The sequence below is a fragment of the Tenrec ecaudatus genome, chromosome 4, assembly GCF_050624435.1.
Source record: "Tenrec ecaudatus isolate mTenEca1 chromosome 4, mTenEca1.hap1, whole genome shotgun sequence".
Lineage (NCBI taxonomy): Eukaryota > Metazoa > Chordata > Mammalia > Afrosoricida > Tenrecidae > Tenrec > Tenrec ecaudatus.
The window spans coordinates 196899535-196923640 of NC_134533.1; the positions used below are offsets into that span (position 1 = coordinate 196899535).

Below are 24106 nucleotides of genomic sequence, written 5' to 3' on the forward strand. Positions count from 1 at the left end.
TTAGACAATGATGATGGCAACATATGTACAAACACGCTTGATCCAACTGATGTATGGATTGTTATAAGAGCTGTGAGAGCCACCAATAAAACGATCTTTTTAAAAAAGGTGAAAAGTCAATTAAGGACAAATCTCATTATGGATGCCATCAACTTCCCTAATAGACAAAATTCATGCACTTGTTTGTGCTCACAGACCAAGGACGGACCACTGAAGAGATGGGGAAGTTACCTGGACTATGTCCGAGCGCGGTTCAGCAAATTTTAATGGAAGATTTGGGAATGAGTAATTTGTGCCTCGGGTTCTGACTGGCCAGGGAAGAGGGCCTTGCGTGGAAACACGCGGTGCTTTCAAAGAACAGCTCTGAAGCAACCCAGACTCTTTCCCCAAGATCATTGCTGGTGACAAGACATGGCGCTATTCTGATGGTCCCGAACGCAAACACCAGTCAAGCCAGTGTGAGACAGACACCACCAGCGCTTACACCAACACACGAAAAGCCCTCATCAAGTGAAATCAGAGATCAAGACAACGCTCATTTGTTTTTCTGCTGTGAGGGGACAGTCCATCGCTTCTCGGCCTTTTGGCTAAGATCAAGTGTAGTGAGGGACAGTTCATGCCACGAGGCCGGACCGCTAATCACGCTTTCTATTCAGAAGTTCTGATAAGATTCCACATCAATGTGCAACAAAAAAAGGCCTAGTATGTGGCAGACAAGGGACTGGTTTTGCTACCACGACAGTGCACCTGCTCATGCAGCCATCTCAAGGTGCCATTTTTGGCAAAAACAAAACAGCATGTCTCTCTTGCCCCACGCACCTGGCCTCACTGTGCAACTTCTTTTTTTGTTTCCAAGAAGGAAAAGGAACGTGAAAGGATAGCAATTTCACAATTTAGAGGAGATGAAAGAAAAAAATTAGGAAGTACTATCAGTCATCCAAACAAATGTGTTTGAAAAATGTATACAGTAATAGAGTCACAGATTTGACAAATGTATTAAGTATAAGGAAGGTGACAAGGTTGTTTTGCAAAAAAAAAATTTTAAACATAGCTTTGGGGGGAAAATTCCATATTTTGGGGGGTACACCCTCGTTTATGGTTTTCCTTTATTTTACATTAAAATTATAAATGATTGCTTCTACAAATTAGTGTTAACAACTCATTCTAAAACCAGGAAATCTGGAAGGGGGAAAATCATATTACCTGTGTCATAATTTCCATTAGGATGGGTAACCTCATCTATTTCTTCACTATTGGGGTCATTTTCCATATTCAGATTCTTTAACTGCACTAATTCCAGGAATCTCAGCGCTGTTTCTGCCAAGAGCGCTATGTTTTCTGTAAGATAAAAAGGGAACAACTCACAATCACTCATGTTAGATATTTTTGTAATGTTGATATGTTTCCTCTCCAAGTCCTTATGCATACAAAACAGTAATCACAACATGAAGGGGGGAAATAGGACTTTTCAATTTAGCACCTAACCACATTTTTAGTGACTAATCTCATAATATGCAACGATCCCAAACTGTCAGGCTTAATAATAAACCATAAGCTTTTTCAAAAGAGAAGCATGTAAATGACCCCAAATCTAGTTCCAGCTTTACTGGAGGAGGATTATTATCACTGAGTAGAGACCAACCCGATAAACAAGGTGTTAATACCCTACAATGCCAACAGTACATGCCAGACAAGCTATGTGCCAGTGAACAGAGACACCCGCATTAAAGTACTAGATCAAGCTGGGCTCTAGAATCACAGACCCGAGCTCAAAATTTGGCCCTGCTACTTTCTAGCAGGCTGCTGGGCCAACCTGAGTCTTATACATAAATGAGAGTTCACATCTACCTTAAAACCCAGCAACAAACAGAGTCACCTGAAGTTAGTCTTCTAACAGGTAAAGGGTGTGTGAGACTGAGTGCCACGTTTGAGCACTGGTCGTTTCCCTTTCTGACGACCTCTGACTGAGTCACCTGTCTGACTTTCCTCAGCCCTGCAGAGTACCGGCTATACTCAAGGACAAGCCGAGCTTTTCAGCTCATTTTTTAATGCAGCTTTTATGGTAAAATTAGGCGCCTCAGCTGTTATTCAGGTCAGCTTATACTCGAGTTTATATGGTATCTTCATATTTCTGCTGCAACTCACAAAACCGATGTCAGGATCTGGCCAAGAAAGACACAGTTCCTCGTCCAGCAGGGTCTGGGGAGACGCAGAGTGTGGCTGCCAGACCTGCTCCTTTCTTAAGACTCGCTTCTTCCTGTCACTTGTATGAGTTCTTGTTTTCCTTCCCTTCTTGGCCTCACACTTCCGTGCTTCAATTCTGGAACTTACTTTCTCCTCACTTTTGAAAGCTCAGAAGTCCTCCAGGGCCACTTCCCACTCTGGGCTAGACGGGAGCATGTCCATACGTACAGGCAAGAGAGAACACACGGAACCCAGGAACAGGAATGGGAAGAGAGATACCAAAAGGGTAGAGGGAAGGAGAGGAGAGATGGGGAGGGAGGGAGGCACCGATCGCAATGAATGGCACATAACCACACACCCCCATCCAGGGGGAAGAACAATAGAAACCAGAGGGAAGAGAGACAGCAGTTGGTGTGAGTTTTGAAAACAATTAACAATCTATACTCTATCAAGGGACCACGAGAGTTGGGGTGGGGGTAGAAGAGGGGGGAAAAAAAAGAGGAGCGGATCCCAGGGACACAATGGAAAGTAAATGTCTAGAAAAGAATGATGGAATATATGTACTAATATGTCAGATACAACTGATGTATGGATTGTAACAAGAGTTGTAAGAGCCCCCAACAAAATGATCTAAATATATATATTTATATTGAAATAATTTAAATATATACCGTATATACTTGTGTATAAGCCGAGTTTTTCAGCACACTTTTTAAAATCATTTTATTGGGGACTTGTACAACTCTTATCACAGTCCATACATCCATCCATCGTGTCAAGCACTCAGCACATTTGCTTAATGCAATTTCTGGGGTAAAATTAGGTGCCTCAGCTGATATTCTGGCCGGCTTCTACTAGAGTATTTCCTCATGAACTTAGTTCATTTTATGATTTGACTGCCCTGTCCTTATTTGCAGTATTACAGATGAAAAATGGTCTTTGGACTCTGACTTTAGCTCTGTGCATAGCCACAAAATAAGAGGTAGTGGCTGAGTGTTTTAAATATACATGTATCTTATTTATCTGTCCCTTTACTTAAACGTTCTGGTTTCAGTAGCTGGATCACTTCAAAAATGAGAAAACCTGTAAAAGTTCAGTCCTAGAAACAGATTAGCTGTTTACACGTATCCAAACAGTGAACATGCCCAAAGAAGTCTGAGAAAGAATTTCTTTTGTGGCTGACTTTAAAACGAGCGTGTAGCGGCGACATGGACGCTGAGCTCTCACCGGCATAGGCTAGTCTAACGACAGTTGCATCATCTTGGGCTAAATGGGCAATGCCTGGCAGAATATACTCCGGATAGATATTGACATCGTTGCGAGGAACCTCTTTGACAAGAGCAAGAACTTTGGTCAATGTCCTCAAGGCTTCAGCCCTCACTCTGGGCACAGAGTCATTGCTGAAATGCAAGAGATACGGAGTAATACGATCCAAAAGGATTTCCACACTTAATCTTGGGGCTAAGTGGAGAATAAGTTCCAATGCAGCAAGTTTGGAATCACAGTACTTAAGGGTCTGCAGGCAAGACGTTATAACGGACACCAAAATAACCAGTCCGCTTTCCTTAGGCTCGCCCTCTGCTTTTCCAGGTGGCTCACGTCCACAGAGATTGTGGATAATGTTGCCCAAATCCTTCCGAATAACCAGAATGCGCTCATCTGCAGACAGGAAGGTTTCCTTGGCAAACTGGGCCATGTAGGGCTGAAGGAAAGTGTAGAATATTTCAGGGAAGGCATTGCCACGCTGCTGCTTTAAGTATTCTTCCACCTCTAATCGCTTCTCTGGCTCTCGGTGAATCATCTGAGTTACCTGCAGAAGGGGGAAAGGATAAAAGACAAGATTGAGCAACAGCACATTGAACCAGATGAAAGCAATCCAAGCAGGTTACACAAAATTTAGACAGTTTCTGAGCTAAATCTGATTATTTTTAATCCTCAGCTGGTATACTTCTGTCAGTGCCTACGTAAATAAAATATGACCCCAACGTCCACCCAGGAATCAACTGGAAATGTCATATTAATGCACAATGCCCTAGACACACAGGAAAGATTACTCTTTTCAACATTCCCTCCATAACTCCAAGATTATTTTTTTTAATGATACACACCACTGAGAATATGCAAAAAGCAATGGATCTTCTCTGGGGACGAAAAAAATCAGACAGACAATTTTCACATATGGAATTACAATTCTTAGAAGATTCTCCTCCACCCGGGACCCAGAGCAGTGCAATGCGGACCCAGAGCACCACAGAACCCCCGACACTCATCTCTGCGTCCCAGGCTAGGAGCTCTTAGTCTCGGACCTATGGCCACAAGCTCAAAGGTTTATGGGTGGCTCCAAACACTACCGTCAACTCCATACCAACTCAAGACCCGTCCTCTCTCCCCTGAGGAGCGGCTGATGGTTTCGAACTGCTGAATTTTCAGGCAGCTCTACGTATCATCAAAAGGGGCACTGGTGGTCTAAAGCTTTCCAAGTAGTATAGAAGCTGCTGCATGCTACAAGTGCTAGAAAAGGAATGCCCAATCTGAATAAAAGGTGCCCTGGTGGCACAGGAGTTAAAGTGCTTGGCTGCTGAGAGAAAGGTTGATTGTTTGAACCCACTCGCTGCTCTACAGGAGAGAGCTGCAGCGTCTGTCTGTAAGATGACCACCTTGGAAATCTGGCAGTGTAATCTACTCCACCCTATCGAACCACTCTGACTCAGAATCGAATCAATGGAAACAGCCTTTTCCTTATTTTTAATCTAAATTTATCCTATGTTTTTCTAACATCATAAGGAAATAATTTTTAAATATATCAGAATCTTATATAATCTTTCATAGACTACAGACCCTCATTATGATTATTTAAAACACTCTGAAATACGATAAAAATACACCTACTTACTTTAACTTTGCTTATATTCCAAATATCAGTTTAGAAATGAACTTGGGGATGTAAAATATACTACAAATAAAGACATGATCTAACAGAATTACTTTTACATGCAGATGAAACCTAAAAGATTGGTCAAATTTACTTCTTTCAGAGTTGAGAAAATGTAGGCCCAAACTTTTAAAAAAAGGCTTAAAAAAACATGAAATTATGAGCCAGCATTTACAAAGCTGTAGCGTCCCCAACTCCTCCTCCAATGTGCTGCTGGATGAGCATCAGCTAAACTGGCTTCCTCTGAATAAATAAATCTTATTACATATTTCTCCATTGTATTAAAAATATTCTAACTATATTATTCAAAAACATTCTAAACAACCTTTCCCATGGCTCAGAATCATCATCACAAGCATCAGTTACTATAAGGCCTTTAAACAGATATCGTCCAACAAAAATGTCGACAACATGACTTAGGGCCTAGTCTTAGGCTGACCTCTCCCTGGACTCCTCACCTCCATTCCACCAGACTGCTCTGTTAAGAGCTACAGTCTTGGAAACTCGTGGGGCCAGTCCAGCCCTGTCTTATGAGGCGGGTAAGAGCCAGAATAAACCCGATGGCACTGAGTTTTATCCTCCAGCTCTGATTTGTGATTCACTCCTTCCAGAATTTCCTCAGGGCCACAAGATACTGCTTCAACAAGAAATGGACCTATTCTGCTAGATTAGATTCAAATATCCTTTGTTTCAGAATTCTTGTCTCCTTCATTTCTTCACATCTTAGTAGGGGACTCTACCCTACATAACCTCTCCAACCTTTAAACATCTCCTTCCAAATTGATACTGTCAAGTTAGAAATTAGAGTAGAATTAAAGATTTTAATGGAAATACATATGCATATTTATATACATATATTCATTTTTAGTTAAAATATATAGCTGTGGGCACATTTATTCAGGCAATTAAACGGCTTATAAGTCTGTGGTTCCAACCTCCATGAAAGCTTCTATATTTAAAATTTGAGGAACATACAAAAATTCATTATTAATAAATGGGTAATATTTTACAACATGCATCAAAACATAATTATTATCACTGCACTATAATGTTAACGATGTTTTAGTGTACCTAGAAGTGTTTTTATGTAAAGATAGGTACTCACTGCCATCAATGCGATTCTGATTCATAACAACCCTAAAAGACAGGGTAGAACTGTCCCCGTGAGTTTCCGAAACTATAACTCTTTCCAGGAGTAGAAAGCCCATCTTCCTCCCATGGAGCGGCTACTAGTTTCTAACTGCCGGTCTTGCACTTGACAGCCCAACAAACAATGCCACCAGACTCCTTACAGAAAAGTATAATGTAAACTATATACTAAGACAGGCATCTGACTGACATAGAAACAAACTATACCTAACTGCTCAGACTTTAGAGACCAATTCAATCTAAAAACCAATTTAGGAACAGAACACATTCATAACCTGGGGAACAGAACACATTCATAACCTGGGGACTGCCATGGCTAATACACACAACATTGAATCATGTAACATCCTATTTCATAGAACTATATATATCGTGGTCATTAAGTGACACATGACTACATTTGGGGGGGGGAGTAAATTTATCCCCAATAAAATAAAGTCAACAGGCTATTTGTATTACTCTATGGAACATCACTGCTGTTCTTCCAGAATCATAACATTCCAACAGAGTGTATGCAAAATTATATAGGGACGTAATGCTTTCTTAAACTCTTATGGCAAATATATGTAGCATAGTTACCAATTCTCTGATACTGCGATCTTCTATTTTATTGAGCACTTGTTCAGGGAAAAAATGTCCATTTCTATACGCCAAAAGCTGAGAGAGATCAAATAGTGGTACACCTTCTGTAAAAAGCTCAGCTATCACACAACCTGGAAAACAGCAAGTGAAGCTCCATTAGAAATGAAATGCAAGTTATCATTACTATGTATCACACAGTGAGAGAGTTCATAAAACTCAAAATGTAAAATCCAAAATTGGTTGCATTAAAATTTTGATGTAACGTACAACCACAAACTAACAAAATAGAGAAAATGCCTAATCATCAATTTCAATAGCATAGTCAAAATAGCTAATTCAATACTAGTTGTATAATTTAAAATAAAGGTGTATGTACATACTAGATAGATAATCACAAGAAATATAGCTTATGGTGATTGTACAACTCTTCTAAATATGAGGAAACTATTCAACTGCATGACATGTGAATTACTTGCCAATAAAATTGTTTTTGAACAAAAAATATAGTTTTGTTGTAACCATATATTTGCTCTTCATCTACAACAAAATGAAATTAAACCAGTAACTGAAGAAAATTTAAGAACATTGTATGTTTAATTAAAAAATACAACACACCAAAGCACATCAGATGCAACTGAAGCTGTGCTTGGAGGAATTTAAATCTACAAACACTTGCATTAAAAAAATAATGTTATTAAAATGATAACCTAACCTGAATGTTAAGAAAAAAAAACAGTGGCAAACTAAAACCAAAGCAAGAAAAGACAGGAAATAATGAAGTACAGAATAGAAATTAAAGAACACAGAATAGAAAAACAAAAAAGACCACCAACTAAAGCAAAGGTGAATTGGTTAGAAAGGATGAATAAAATTGACACTCATTGACTATGTTGAACATGAAAAAGTCAAGAACTCAAATTACTAAAATCGGGAATAAAAAAGGAAAGGGAACAATACAGTCAATTTTACAAAATTAAAAGGATTACAAAAGACGACAAGAACAATTTATGCCAATAGATAACCCAAATGAAATGGACAAACACCAAGACAGATCCACCCAACCACCAAAAGTAACCCCAAAAGATCAAGAATCTGAAAGATATGTAAGTAGAGGTATTGAAGTAGTAATGGAAAATTTGTGACAAAGAAAACTCCAGGCCAAGGTGGCATCATAAGGGAATTCTACCAAATATTAAAGAACTAATAGCCATCCTTCACAAACTCATCCAAAAATAAACAGAAAGAGTAGTACAAATATATCAAATCATTATATGGACCAACATTATCTTGACACTGGATCTGACAGAAAGCTAAAAAACACCAATATCTCTGGGGAATATAAATGCAAAAATTCTTAAACACACTAACACTGAAGCTTCTATTCTGTGATCAAATGGGATTTATACCAGGAATAGAAGGCAGTTATGCATCTTAAAATCAATCACTTGAGAAAAAAAATCAATCACTGAGTACATCATATTTAAAAAAATAGTGGTGGGGCACATGATCATCTCAACAGATAATGAAAACACATTTGACAGAATCTAACACTTTCATGACAAAAGCACTTAACTCATAACAAAAGCGCTTCACTGTTAACTGCATAATCATTGGTTGAAGACTACATGTTTTCCCCATAGAGTTAGAAAACAAGGATACCTACTCTCTCACTGGTTGCCCAGGACCATTAAACACGTGGAAAAGAAAAAAGAGGTAAAACTATCTCTATTCAGAGACAGCATTATCATGTGTGTGAAAACCCTTAAGGAATTTATCAAAAAAGAAAAAGGAAAACACAAACTACTTGACTAATAAACAAAGCTAACAAGATAATTGATTATATTTCTATTAATGAGCAATAAATAAGTAAAATGAAATTAAGAAAATATTTTTCCTGATAATAAAATACTTTGGAGTAAGTTTAACAATAGACGTGTAATATTTATATGTTGCAAACTACAAAAATAATGTTGACAGAAACTCAATAAATGTAAAGAAAAAGGAAAACACAAACTACTTGACTAATAAACAAAGCTAGCAAGATAATTGATTATATTTCTATTAATGAGCAATAAATAAGTAAAATGAAATTAAGAAAATATTTTTCCTGATAATAAAATACTTTGGAGTAAGTTTAACAATAGACATGTAATATTTATATATTGCAAACTACAAAAATAATGTTGACAGAAACTCAATAAATGTAATGACATCCCATGTTAATAATTTGGAAGGTTTATTATTAAGATGGCATTCTTCCATGAATATATCTACAAATCCAACACAATCCCTACCAAGTTTACAGTTACCTTTTTTACAGACGCTGAAAGGCTGATCCTAAACTTTATCTATGAATGCAAGAGTCTCAGAATAGCCAAGACAATCTTTAGAGAAAGAAACAGAACTTACCACAGAGCTTTAGTAATCACGACAGCAGTGGACTAGCTCAAGGACAGACATCCTGATCAATGGACTAAAACTACAGTGCAGAAATACAACTACTGTTCAACCAGAGTGCCAAGACTAAGTCAATGGGGAATGAACAACCATTTCAACATGGCACGCTGGGCCAACTGGGGATCCACAAGGAAAAGGGATGAATTGGGATTCCTGTATCACACCACACACTAAACCTCTCAAAACAGATCACAGGCCTAAAGATAAGAGCTAAACCAATGCAAATCTTAGAAGGAAATTCAAGTGTGTAAATCTTCATGACCTTGAATTAGGACATCAAAAGCAACCAAAACAAATGAGACTGTGGCAATGTTCAAATGTGTGTGCTTCCAAGTACACTCCCCCAAGGAAGTAAAGCACCAGCCCCCAGGGATCTGAGGCGCAAATCTTAGGTCTGATGAGGATCTAGTGTCTAGAACACATAAAGAATTCTTACAGCTTAATAATAAAAAGATCAAACCGGATGCTCTCAAGTTGATTCCAACTCATAGCGACCCCACAGGGCCAGGTAGAACTGCTTCATAGGGATGATAATGCTGTGATTCCTTAGAGCACCATACCGCTGCAGCTTTCTCCTGCAGTTCAGCTGGTGGGTCTCAAGAACCATGAGCCTGCTAGCTGGCAACCCAAGTACTTAACGGCTATACCACCAGGGGCCCTTAATAAAAAGACAACCCAGTTAAAAAACAGACCAAAGCTATGAATAGACATTTCTCCTTATCACACACACAAATCAACTATTTGTCGATAGAAACCTGACAAGATGGTCAACACCATTCATCTTCATGGAACTGTCCATCAAAACCACAAGATACGACTTTACACCCACTAGAATTGCTTGGTTCCACACACTATGGACATGGTACCAGGAGAGATCAGTCCCTGAAAGAGGACATCACACTTGGTAAAGTAGGAGGTGAGGAAAGAAGAGGAAGACTCTCCACAAGATGGACTCACAGTGGCTGCAATCATGGGCTCAAACCTAACAAGTCTCAAGATAGCACAAGACTGGGCAGTGTTTCTTCTGTTGCACTCAGGGTTACTATGCTTTGGAACTGACTCGACACAAAAAAGAGCCAAAGGCATGTACACAAGGTGATGTGGAGAAAAGAGAATGCTCATAGATTGCTGGAGGGCATGTAAAATGGTACAGCACCTTTAGAAAACAACTCGTTAAAGTCTCAACATGCTAAACATGGTTACTGTCTTTTTCTCACTGCTATCAGTCAACTGCTAGCAACCCCACAGGGCAAGAGGGAACTGACTCAGGTTTCCAATCCTCCTGTCCGTGCAGAAGTAGACTGCCACATCTTTCTTCTGTGGAGCAGCTCGTGGGATCAAACCTTTCCTTTAGCAGCACTCAACTGTGGGAGGAGGTCAGATGCTCACAGGCATCCTCCCAGAGGGCGATCAGTTGCCAGACTGCAGTAGGCCCCACTCCCTGCTGTTAAGGACAATGGACGCCTGCAGTCATCTATTTGGTTCCTGTAGGTGGGGTTTACACCCAGTTGATAATGGATCCTATGGAGATCCAGAGAACAGGTCAAAGTTAGGCTGCCATCCTAAATCTAGGATCCGCCCATCTTGTCACATGTATATCCCCAATCCCTCCTCTTCCTATTGCGTCTATGTCCCTAGACCACCCCCCTCTCATTACTGTATTATCGATAGCACAGCCCCTTCCAGTGACCTATGTCCTCACCTGTAATTAGGGGACTTGCATGTCCCCAGAGAATATAAAAAGCCTGGGCTAGCATGAAACTCTCTCTCTCCCTCCACGTGGACCACCAAGCAGGGCTGAGGTGAGCATGCTACCATGATTGTTTCTGATTCCATTTATTTCAATACTTCTATCTCTCATGCTCTCTGTAACTTTACTATGATCTTTACTTATTATCGCTGTACAATTGTGCCTACCGGGCCCGTAATGATGTGTTAGGGCCTGGCTTCCCCGACACTTGACCACTACACTCCTAGTCCCCCCTCCTGCTCACTAGATTCCAACTCACAGTGACCCTGCAGGACAACGTCCTCAGGTTTCCAGGATCATAAATCTTCAAGATTATCACTGCTAACCTCCCAGGTGGAGCTCAGTGCTTACACCAGTGCATCACTATGACCCCACAATTCACTCTTAAGTGTACATTTGAAACAGCTGAACAGCTAAGACCACGCAAAACCGTACAGCAGCACAATGCCTAATAGCCCAAAACCAGGAATTCCACTGTCCATCAACACTGCAAAATATAAATCAGAAAAGCCATAGCCATGTAAGAGAATGCCATTCAGCCACAGAAATAAGAGTACTGATACATACTACATAAAACACAGTAAATTTTGAAAGTGTTTTAACCAAAAGAAGACATTCACATGCTGCACATGCTGTATGACTGTGAAATGTCCAGAATAGGCAAAACTACAAAAAAAGAACGTGGGTTAGTGGTTGCCAGAGGCTGAGGGAGGTTACTGACAGGCTGCAGGGTTTTTTGACTCAGGAAAATATTCTGGAATATTTGTGTGAATATGCTAAAAACCACTAGGTTACCCAATTTTAATAAGTAACCTTTATGGCAAGTAATTTTATCTCGAGAAAGTTGCTAAAGGAAGCATATAGATCACGTTATCTTTTGTATATAAAAAAGAAAACTTTAACAACATCTAACAATATATGAAAGGTTTGGTGGCACAACAGTTAAGCGCTTGGCTGCAAACTGAAAGACCCACCCAGCTGCAGTATAGACGGCAGGCCTAGCAACCTGCTTCAACAGAAATTATAGTCAATTAAGAAAGCTATATCTAGGCACTCCGGCAGGGGTCAGATCCAACCCAGAGATAAATATGGCAGCCAACTAAAAGGAGGGCAAAAGTAAAAGAGGACATGGGTGAGGGAAACAGGGCACTAACCCACCAGGGAGAGGGTATTGTTTATGTCTCCACAAGAAAGGGAGAGAGGGACCAGACCTCAACCTGGTACACCAAGACTTGAAGGCAACATACTTGTATGAAACAGGAAACCAACAGAGGTCTGCGGGGCTGCCCCCAATCCCAGCTACATAGATCCCCCTCCCCAAAAGAATGCACTACAGAGTACTGAAGATATAGCCTGGGAGAGGGGTAGGTTTGCTCAGAACACAGGGAAGCAAACTAAGAGAGAAGGAGAAAGAGAGAGAAAGAAAAAGAGAGAGGACCGCGTCCTGGCCCACCAAGCTCCGAGGACAATACAGTCAATGCACAGAGAAGACCATAGGGCCAGCCCGACTATGAGACAGCGTCCCCTCACTGAACGGGGGTAGGGGAAGGACACACAACACTGGAGTCACAGTGCGGGAATTGTGCCTGGTCTGACCCCAAACACACACCAGGTCCAAACACAAAGGGAGTGCAGCAGAGCAGCTGGGGAGCAAAGCAATGAAGTCACCAGGGAATCCCCAAAACAGACTCCAGGGGCAGGGATTGGTACCTCATCAGACTCAATCATTCATAAAGGTCATACATTCATAAAGGTCAAGAGACAGACCTGGAACTATTTATAGGCTTCCCCCCGCCCATGTCTATATAAGATAGGCAGGATAAACAATCCCAAGGAGAAAAAAAATGGGACCAACAGTTCCAGGGGGACATGGGAGAGGAATGGAAGTGGGGAGCCAACAAACCCAGGGACAAGGGTACAAGTGATCTAAAATTGATGGCGAGGAAGGCACAGAATGCCTGGTGGGGTTTGATCAAGGGCAAAGTAACCAAGAGCAATTACTGAAAGCCGAATGAAGGTTGAACATGATAGTGGGACAAGAGGAAAATAAAAGGAAATAGAGGAGAGAACTAGAAGGCAAAGGACATTTATAGAGGTCTAAATACAGACACGTACATATGTAAACATATTTATATATTATAGGGACACAGATCTACGTACATATATTTATATGTTAAGTATTAAGGTAACAGATGGACATTGGGCCTCGACTCAAGTGCTCCCTCAACATAAGAAAAAACACTTTGTTCTAATAACCTGGCATTCTGTGATGCTCACCTTTCTGACACAATTGCTGAAGACAAAATGGGTGCATAGCAAATGTGGTCAAGAAAACTGTTGGTGCACAGCTATTAAAAGATATAGCATCAGGGGTCTTAAAGGCTTGAAGTTAAACATGCGGCCATCTAGGAGGGAAGCAACAAACCCCACATGGAAGAAGCACACCAGCCTGTGTGATCATGAAGTGTCAAGTGTCGACAGGATCAGGTATTAGGCATCAGAAAACCCAAAACAACCATATCAATGTGAATGAGGGTGGGGTGGAGAGGAGACCCAAAGCCCGTCTGCAGACAACTGGACATCCCCGCACAGAAGAGTCACAAGGAAAGGATGAGCCAGCCAGGGTGCAGTACAGCACTGACAAAACATACAACATTCTTCTGGCTCTTTAATGCTTCCTCGCTACCACTATCATGACTCCAGTTCTACCTTACATATCCGGCTAGACCAGAGCATGGACCCTGGTACAGATAAAAGCCCTCACAAGGAATCCAGGACAGACAAAGCTCTCAGGAACAGTAATAGGGGCAGCAATACCATGAGGGTGGGGGAGGTGGGGGTAGAGAAAGGGGGAACCAATCTCAATGATCGAGGTATAACACCCCTCCCCACCCACCCAGGGTGGCGAACAAAAAAACATGGGTGAAGGGAGACAGAGGACAGTGTAAGATATAAAAATAATAATTCATAATTTATCAAGGGCTCATGAAGGTGGGAGGGTGGTGAAGGAGGGGAAAAAAGAGCAGATACCAAGGGCTCAAGTAAAAAATGTTTTGAAAAGGATGATGGCAACATATGTACAAATGTGCTTGACACAATAGATGTAAGAGCTGCAAGAGCCCCCAATAAAATTACTTTTAAAAGAAAGAAAGCCCTATCTGAGTCAGTTTGACTCCATCACCTGGGGGGCGCTATAAGCTGGAATCAGCACTGTACGTATGTAAGTGTGTAGAGTGTATGTGTGTCTACATGTGTTTACATGTGATTACCTGTCAATATAAAAGGAAACAAAGAAAGGAGAACTGAGAAACGGTGAAGCTGGTCTCACACAAGAGGCGGGGAAAGCAGGGTCAGAGAGATCCGAGGAACGATACCTCCCTTGATATTACCCTCTCTGTAGTTTTTACTTGAGAAAGCATGCTAATGTCCTTCCGAGTCAAAAAAAGGAAATGAGATGAAGGGGAAAAGTTTTAAAACCAACCTAACTATATGAGCACATCAAATGAACAGAGCAATTGTACTAAAAGGGGTAGCAAAGAATGAGCTGTCAAATATAAGATGAACACAGTTGACTGCATAAAAGGTTCCAAAAAGTTCATGGAAAAAATTAAGTTAAAAGATCATGGAATTTTTTCCACACACAAAAAAAGTTAAGTCCCTTCGTATACTCCCAGTTTTAAGAGAAGGGGGATTGCATGCAAATCCTGAGCTGTTGTTTGTAGATTTGTTTACTGTAGGGATGTGGTGGTGAAATGATTCAGAAACTAGAACCACGTATTAGAGAACTTAGCAAATGAGTAAAATTGGTTTATAACAAAAGAGGCAGAATTCTTAGAATCACAAAAAATAAATAAATAAAAGAACATGTAAATAGGGAAGGGGGAAGGTAAAAATAATCCTATAGGAACAGATCAGAATTAGAGAAAACAGAGTAATTTCATGATTTCTAAATATATCCGTGCACTTGACACCCAATGCTATCCACATTTATTTGAATACACTAGAATGACTATACTAGGAAGGGGTCAGATTTCTAAACCAAAGTAGTACTACTGTTCAGGTGGCTTAGTATATTTAAAAGGTAAAAATTGTCCAAGAAAAGCTTAGATCAAAAAAAAGAAAAACTTAGATTAAACTCAGGGATCAGAAAACTGGCATTAGTGGACGTTTCTAAGTGGTTAGCTGGAGGCTAGGCTAATCTTACCTCATCAAAAACACTTCTCAGTATTATCTTGGGACGACACACATTAGCGAGATGAACGGACCAACACAAGTATGGGAGTGCAATCCTGTATAACAATTCTTACTCACTCCCCTGTAGGAAGCATTTCTTCAAGAGTTATATTTCCCATGTCATCAAAAACTCGGCAACAGTGGTGAGAGTGGAGGGAGCGGGAGGGAGAAAGGGGGAACAGATGACAAGGTCTACGTGTAACCTCCTCCCTGGAGGACGGACAGTGGAGAACTGGGGGAGGAAGACGTCGGATGGTGTAAGATATGATAAAACAATAATATTTATAAATTATCAAGGGTTCGGGGGGAGGAAGGAGCAGGGAGGGAGGAGAAAATGAGGAGCTGATGCCAGGAGCTCGGGTAGAGAGTGGGTGTTTTGAGAATGATGATGGCAACATTATGTACAAATGTGCTAGACACAAATGATGTATATACGGAGTGTAAAAAAGAGTTGTATGAGCCCCTAATAAAATGATTTAAAATTTTTAAAAATAATAAAATAAATAAACATGGCCCATGCAGAAATCCTAAAAGTAAGAAAAAAATGACCAGAAATGGTCCTCATGGTCAAATTCATGAGGTATTATGGGTCCCATTCTTAGCCCACTGCTCCCCTCTACCCCATTAGGTCATAGGTGAGCTGGAGTCCCTGGCACAGTGTCCCTGGGTCTATGAAATAATGTATATGAAAGCACTTGGCCAAGAAGAGTCCAAAATCAGCAGATTTTATAGGCGGATCCACAAAAAAGCTACAGTCGCTGCTCTACAAACCCCACCCCACCCTTCCTTTGGCTACAATTACTGAGCAACAGTGCCGTTTAACTCACTGTCTGCTGCACATCTTCTCCATGCACAGACAACTGCAGTTCCACATACCACATACCAATGTGTCCACACACTGACCACACATTGGAAATGGTGAAAAGTGGCAAGTTTCCTATTTGGGATATTTTGCAATTAAAATATATATATCGTACCCCCATTGATTTACCTGCTTGCCTTCTGGGGCCATCTCAGTGACCCATCCAATTTCCAAATCTAGGGGGAAAGTGTCCTTGAATCCGAATCCGTACTCAAGCAATCAATAAGTCCTTATAGTTCTGCCTAATAATGGTCTCTTGCAGAGCCCTGGTGATGCAATGGTTGAGAATTTGGCTAGGACCCACATTCACTGACGCTTAAGACAATGACCCAGTCATCTGTTCCCATAAACCACAGATGAACCGGCAACAAACAACAACTAGCTTGTAAATCAGAGCTTCAGATCAATTAAGAACAATTCAGTCGTGACTACTGGACATTTCTTGGACAATGGCTATTGATCCAAGTAGAAACATGCTCAAAATGACACAGAGCAGTTGCAAGCATCCATTAATAATTAGAATATGGAATGTGCAAAGTATGAATCTAGGAAAAATGAAAACCATCAAAATGAAATAAAATGCATGAAGATACGGTATCCAGGAGCTAAAATGGGCTGGTCTTGGTCATTCTGAACCAGACATTCACGTGGGTTACTATGGCAGGAACGACAAATTCAAGAGGAATGGGGTCACATTCACGAACAAAAAGAACATGTCAAGAGCTATCATGAAATGCAATGCTCTCTGGATAGGTATTATCTTTGGCCTACAAAGACAACCAGTTAATACAAACATTATTCAAATTCATGTACAATCATAAGGCCAGTGATGAAAGAACTGAAGAATTCTACTAATTTCTTCAGTCTGAAATGAATCAAACATTTGATCAAGATTCACTGATAATTACTAGTGATTCGAATGTAAAAGTTAGAAAGAAGGATCAATAGTTGAAAATATGCTCTTGGTGATAAAAAAAACTGGACATAGCATGATAGAATTTTGCAAAACTAACAACTTCTGCATTGCAAGTACCTTTTTCAACCACATACTATCATTGAGTTGATTCAGACTCGAGGCCCTGAAGAATTGAGTCCCCTGTGAGTTTCCCAGACAATAACCCTTCACAGGGTAGAAATGCCAGGCTTTCTCCCGAGGAGCTGGCTGGTGGTTTTAAACTGTTGACCTTGGGCTTACAGCCACTTGTAACCCACCAGGGCTCCTTTCAACAATATGAAGAGTGTTGATAAATAGGGGCATCACCAAACGTAATACCAAGGAATCACATTCATGACATCTGAGGGAAGGGACTAGAGAACTTCAGTATCACCACCCAAAATAGGGCCATGAGCCGACTCTGAAACAGAGCAATTGCTCATTGTTAAGTTCAGGATGAAGGTAAAGAAAAAAATCTATGAGAGCCAAAATACAACTTGAGTATATTCCAATTCAATTTACAGACCATCTCACGAACACACTTTACAGACTGACTACTAATGATCAAAGACCAGATGAACTGTGAGAAGATATCAAGACTATCACACACAAAGAAAAAAAAAAAGATCAAAAATATAGAAAACAAAGAAAAGACCAGAGTGGATATCAGAAAAGACATTGAAACTTGATCTTGAATAGAAAGCAGCAAAAGCAAATGGGGAAAAAACATGAAAAAGTAAAAGAAATTAACCTAAATATTCAAAGGGGATCTCAAAAACACCCAGTAAATCATTATAATGAAATGTGCAAAGACCTGGATTTGGAAAATCATTAAGAGAAAAACACACTCAGCAGATCTCAAGCTGAAATTACTGAAGAAAACTCTTCAGCTACAAGACGACGAAAGGTTAAGAAAAAGGAGAGGGACGGTATACAGTCGCTGTGCCACAAAGAATTAGTTGACAGTCAAGCAGTTCAAGAGGAAGCAAGACGGTAGTCCGTGCAGCACTGGCTCCCAGGATTGGCAGAACACTAGCTGAAATGTTTCAACAAGTTGATGAAGCACTGGAAACACGCGAGTCTAACCAAGAAATTAGGGAGACAAGTATCTCATGCACCACTAAAAGCTCCATGTGCGCTCATTCCAAAGACGGGCGACACAACAGAAAGCAGAAATCATCAATGTCATTAATATCACACGCAAGTGAAATTCTGCTGAGGGGAATTCAACAACAGCTGCAGCACATCAACAGGGAGCTGCCAGAAATACAAGCTGGATTCAGAAGAGGATGTGGAATGAGGGCCATCACTGCTAAGGTCAGACAGATCTTGGCTGAAAGCAGGGAATACCAGGAAGATGTGTCCTTGTGTGTTATTGATTATGCAAAGGCATGTGACTGTGTGGATTATAACACACTATGAAGCACAATGAAAAGAATGGGAACTCCAGAACACTGTTCGCATGTAGAACCTATACATAGGCCAAGAGGCAGCTATTCACACAGAACAGGGCACTGACTTAAAAGCAGAACAGTGTACATCAGGGTTGTATAGGTTTTCCATACTATTCAGTCTGCAGGCTGAGCAAACACTCCAAGAAGCTAAGTGAAGAAAGAGGAATCAAGATGGAAGGAAGGCTCATTAACAACCTTTGATATGCAGATGACACAGTCTTAATAGCTAAAAGTGAGGAGGACTTGAACCATTGGCTGAAGATCAAAAACTAGACTTCAGTGTGGATTAAAACCAATGGAAAGAAACCCAAAATCCACACAGACATCAGACTGAAGTTGTCCAGGATTTCACCTTGCTTGGACTGACAATCAGTCTTCGTGGAAGCAGCAGTGTCAAGAATTACGTATTGCCTTGGGCAAATCCGCTGCCAAGACATCTTTACAATGCTAAAGAGCAAAGACGTCACACTTTGAGGACTAAGGGGCACCAGACCCAAGCCTTGGTAGTTTCAATCATCTCAGGTGCATGTGAAAACTGGACAATGAACTAAGGAAGAGCGCAGAAGAACTGATGCATTTAAATCCCGGTGTTGGCGAAGAATGTGGAAAAGTGCCACAGGCTACCAGAAGAATAAGCAAATCTATCTCAGAGGAAGCGCAACCACAATGATAGCTAGAAGCTAAGATGGTGGCAATTACCTCACGCACGTTGAAGATTTTACCAGAAGAGATGTCCTAGAAAGGACACAGTGCTGGACACAATGGAGAATGGGGGAAAGAGGGAGACCCTCACCGAGATGAACTGACGTGACTGCAACCTGGGCTCAAGCATATCAACTGCGAGGATGGCACAGGCCTGGGCAGTGTTTAATGGTGTCATCTAAAGGGTCGCTGTGAGTCACAATCAACTCGATGGCACCTACAACATGTAGCGGTGCATCACTCATACATGATAGCTGATTATACTACTAAGAACATGTCAACCAGCCACTGTCTTTGAACTAGGAGCCTTTGCCTATTCCAACTTAGATCAAAATCCGATGTGCAAAATATCGCTTTGCTCTGTAATGCACACATTGCCCTTGTTCCTTCCGTAGGCCACGAATGAACCATTTTGCGTCAGTGTGAAGCCCTTTTTTAAACAGTACCAATCCTCTCAACTCTACCACAACCTCAGTTAACACCTCCCTGCTTTTCCTGTGCCCACTGGAGTTGACCGGCTATCCACTCTTCATGCTCCCGTATTTTTTCTCAAGCATGGATCTAAAAATGGCCCTGCAAACATGCAAGGGCATTTTCTGATCTAGGCCTTGCTTACCTCACTCTATGTTCCAGATAAACTATAAACAACTTGTACCTCCTTAATAAGTCAATGCATCACACTTGGGTCTTCAAGCTTTTGTTTAAGCAAGAGAGATAACTCCTACTCCAGGCAATTCCTTTGGAGAATGGGTTTGTAGGGTATGTTTTAAGCCAGTAATCTAAGAAAAGGACATTAACCACAAGCAAAGAAGAGGGAAGAGATCTGCCATGCTGCAGAAGCCCAAGAATCAAAGGCAGCGAGAAAATGCCCTCTCCTGGGGCTAGCATCCTGACTGCAGACTTCCGGCCTCCTATACCGTGAGGAAATACATATCTCTCAGTGTTAACGCCATCCGCTAGTGTTAGGTTAGTTATAACAGTGCCAGCTAACCGAGCGAGCCTGGGAGCCCAGGGATTAAAGTGCTCGGGCTGTTAACTGAAAGCTTAATGGTTTGAAGCCACCAGCAGCAGCTCCACCAGAAAAAGATGTGGCAGTCTGCTTCTGTAAAGACTGACAGCCTCAGACTGTTCCGTAAGGTCAGAATGAGGCAGAGTCTACCTGCCAGCAATGCATGTATGTAGCTAAGCAAACCAAACTCACTGCCGTCAAGTCAACTGATTCATGGCGAGCCCACGGGACAGGGCAGAACTTCCCCCATGGGTTTCTGAGACTGTAACTTTACACACTACTCATAGCCACTACCTAGACAAATTTAACTATGTATCTATATGCCACCCAGTGCTTGGCCCAGCCACAGCAAGCCAGGCTGTACTGAAATTTCCTTTTCCAATACCCAGCTCTACACAAAGTACAAGTTCTCTGGAGAGGGGCATATACGCCCCAGCACCTACACCAAAGCCTGACACATGGCCAATGGAAGTAGTCAGCTATTTCTCAATGTTTAAATGAATGACCTAAGCTTTGCATACTTTAGATACTTAAACAGGTCTCATGATGTGTCTGACAGTGTATGAAGTCACGCTACGAAATTAATATTTTAACACTCAGATTCAAGAGTCATTTTCTACATTCGACAGTTAAAGTAAGCATACATCTTTCCATAACAAATTTGACCAACTCAAATACCTGCTGAAAAAATGTCCATTGCTCTCTTCAACTCTCCCCGCGTTCGCTGATTGCTATTTAAGTCTACGAGTGGCGTTGAGGGGTCTCGCATGTATTCCAACTCAGTGGCAAACATCCCACCATCAACGAAACGTTCAGGAGCGATATAGCACGTTCTCCTCCGGGAAGTATCAAAGAAATAGTTGAAATCTGCTGGGTTGTCCTCTGGAAGGTAAGTGGGTTTGAAACTGGCAAAATCCGTTAGAAGAACCCAATTCCAACTGGTGACCATCACGTTCTCGGTCTTGATGTCCCCGTGACGGACACCCGATTTATGTGCTTGGTCCACGGCTGTGAGAACCTGGAAAGCAATCCAGCGCTTCTCAATGTTATTTAAGAAGGGACGCGTGCTGATGCGGTCATAGAGGTTGTCTCGAACATACTGCCGAAAGAGCATGGCTGCTTTCTCTGAGGCCTTCTCGGCTGCTTTCTGGAAAGGAAGGCAGTTCTGTGCAGAATTCAGCCTGATTTTCAGTTCCTCCAGCTCTTGTTTGTAGCTGGTCAAAGGCAATGTGGGATCCTGAATGGCAAAGACCTTGACCACCACCAGGCCTTCCCGGTGCTTCGCTCGAGCAACTTTGAAAAAACGAGTGCTTCCCAGGCTCTTGTCATACTCAAAGTCGTGGATGTCTGAAAAGTAGCTTTCCACAGAAAGGATCTGGGAGGGAGCAATGCCGGCCAGCTGATTCCCCATGGTGGCAAGCAAGCACTTCCGGCTGGGTTCAAGTCAGGATTCAGCACCTACAAAAAACAAAAAAAGCAGCAATGAGATGCCATCAATCAACCGGCTCTTACCAGAAAACATACTATGTCTTTTTCACTGAAAGCACTAGATCCAGGCTTCTAGGCAGTTCACACTTTTATGTGGAAAAACAAAACAAAACACTTGTTTTATGTTGTCCTTCCCAGGGGGCAGAATTCTATCTAAATAAGCCTCTTTACTATCAAGTTGGAATGATCAGAATATAAATCACTTTTAAATATTGAAATGTAAAATAGTAACGAGTTGTTCTTACTGCGTGTTCAGTGTGGTGCTTAGGGTTATGAGAATCACAACAGAACTAAAATCAGCCCCAGGCCTGTTCCTGGAAGAGTTTGTAGTCTTTAATTAGAGAGAAGATGCTGATGGACAGAGCAGACTCAGAATCGCCTAATACAAATAGATCACAGAACTTTTGCAAGGCCTGGGCTAATATTAAAAAAACAAAACAAACAGAAAAGAAAACCAAAATCTTAGCCAATAGAATCCAACAATATGGGAAGGAGGGTGAGGAAAGTGGGGGGCGGGGATGAGCTGATACCAAGGGCTCAAAAGTAGAAAATGTTTTTAGAATGATGATGGCAACAAATGTACAAATGTGCTAGACACAATGGATTGTGCTAAGAGTTGTAAGAGCCCCAATAAAATGATTTTTTTAAAAAACAACCCAGCAGTATCCGCTGGCCCCTTGCAGCCTAACTCCCAGGGTGTCTGTCCGCCCACTTGGTTCGCTCGCACCCAATGGCGGAGCACCGCAAACCCCAGCCGGGTCAGTTAAAGCCCAAATACACATTTAGCAAACTCAGCCCAGGGCTCCGCTAGCTCCGGGGCTACAAGATAAAAGTCTCACATATACACGCACGACGGGGGGCGGTGGGGGGGCACAGACGAACTTTTACGCCAGGTCCCTAGGAAGTAGGGAAAGCCGCTCCACTCACTCGCTAGTTCCCGCTGGGCTCATGACAGACCGCTCGGGCGCGCCGGGGAGGGGAAGTGGGTGGGCAGCCGCGAGCGACGCCTCTCCGAAGGGTCCTCCCTCAGAAGCGGGAGCTGCGAGGGCGACGGCTGCGGGGAAGCCCCGTCTCCGGGCCGCCCGGCGGCCCGCGGCAGGCGGGGGCAGGTCGCGGATGCCTCGGGGGGCCGCAGCAGCGACCACGCCGCGCTGAAGAGACTCCACAGACGCGCAGGGAGTGGCCCCCCGAACCCCGACTCCGGGCCTCGCCTGCCCCTCGCTCGGTGGCCAGCCTCGATCCTGCCACCCCTCGGAGCCAGCCTCGAGGACCTCACCACCCAGCGGAGAGGCGGAACCCCGGGGAGAGGGGAGGTCGCCAGTCCCGAGGAAATTCCACTTCTTGAGCGGTGGCAACTGCGCTGGCAAACACCGAACTCCCGGGGAAAGCTGCTGGCTCTGACCTCACTTCCGGTAGCGTGGCGGAAGTGACGCAAGAGGCCAGTAGAGCCCCGGCAGCCCGCTGGTTGCTAGGAAACAAGAAAGCGCTTGTAGCCTGGTTCTGGGAGAACGGTGGGGAAGAAATGAGACGCGCTGACAACGATCCATTCCTTGTTCTGCTTTTCTTCCTCTCGCTCCCCAGGACAGCCCAGCTGAGTTCTCTCGGAGAAGTCCCGGGCATGTCTAGGATAGTGAACCACTGGAGTGTTTTTAGAGATCATTAATGAAATCAGGTACAAGCCATACAGTACCGCGGCTTAAAATGTACAAATCATCCCACTAATCTAACGTTAGCGCCTTTTAATCATGTGAACTGTGCTGTTAGGTGCTGTCGCGTTGGACCCGACTCATAGCGACACTGTACAATTGAAGGAAATGCGGCCTGGTCCTGGGCCATCCCCCCAGTTATGTCTAACCCATTTTCGCAGCCACTGTGTCAATCCATCACACCGAGGGTCTTCCTCTGTCTTCTGTCCCTCCACTTGTGTAAGCACTAAGTGTGAAGAAGGCTACACTTTACAATGAAAGTCCTAAAGTCATTTTTCAGTATCCACATAGAGTCAACCTGGATTGAATTTTTTCAGGTCATTAACCAATGATTTGTGTGTGTCTCATGCTGACAATCTCCCTCATCCAGATGATGTGTTTCCATCGTTTTCGTTGTCCTTTTTAAAACGCAGTAAGTTCCTATAAATTATATTTTAATTCCAAGCTTATCAAACCCAAGACTCTTTACTGACCTGGGCGAGTGGACATCCTTGTCCGTGTCCACGCAAGGCCCAGCCCAGGGGAGTGCCTGACCTGGTGTATGATTGGACCTGAGAAGTTGGACCAGTCCCGGGATTGGTCTTTTTGTAACCTGGTGATACAGGCAGGCCAAGAATACCACACCAGATAGAAGCCCCTAGACACCATTCACTCAGCGGCCGCT

At 42.4% G+C, this 24106-nt stretch overlaps 1 protein-coding gene across 1 annotated transcript in view; it reads right to left on the bottom strand.

The window, feature by feature from the left end:
• PIK3R4 (phosphoinositide-3-kinase regulatory subunit 4) overlaps window positions 1–23138 on the bottom strand; it is a 70043-nt gene extending 46905 nt beyond the window's left edge. The window contains exons 1-5 of the mRNA XM_075547208.1: window positions 22664–23138; window positions 20927–21706; window positions 6845–6978; window positions 3412–3994; window positions 1204–1338 (exon numbers count right to left, since the gene is read on the bottom strand). Of these exons, the coding sequence (XP_075403323.1) occupies window positions 1204–1338; window positions 3412–3994; window positions 6845–6978; window positions 20927–21659 (1585 nt within the window). The 5' untranslated portion in view covers window positions 21660–21706; window positions 22664–23138. The remainder of the gene's footprint in view (window positions 1–1203; window positions 1339–3411; window positions 3995–6844; window positions 6979–20926; window positions 21707–22663) is intronic.
• Between the last annotated feature and the right edge of the window lie 968 nt (window positions 23139–24106).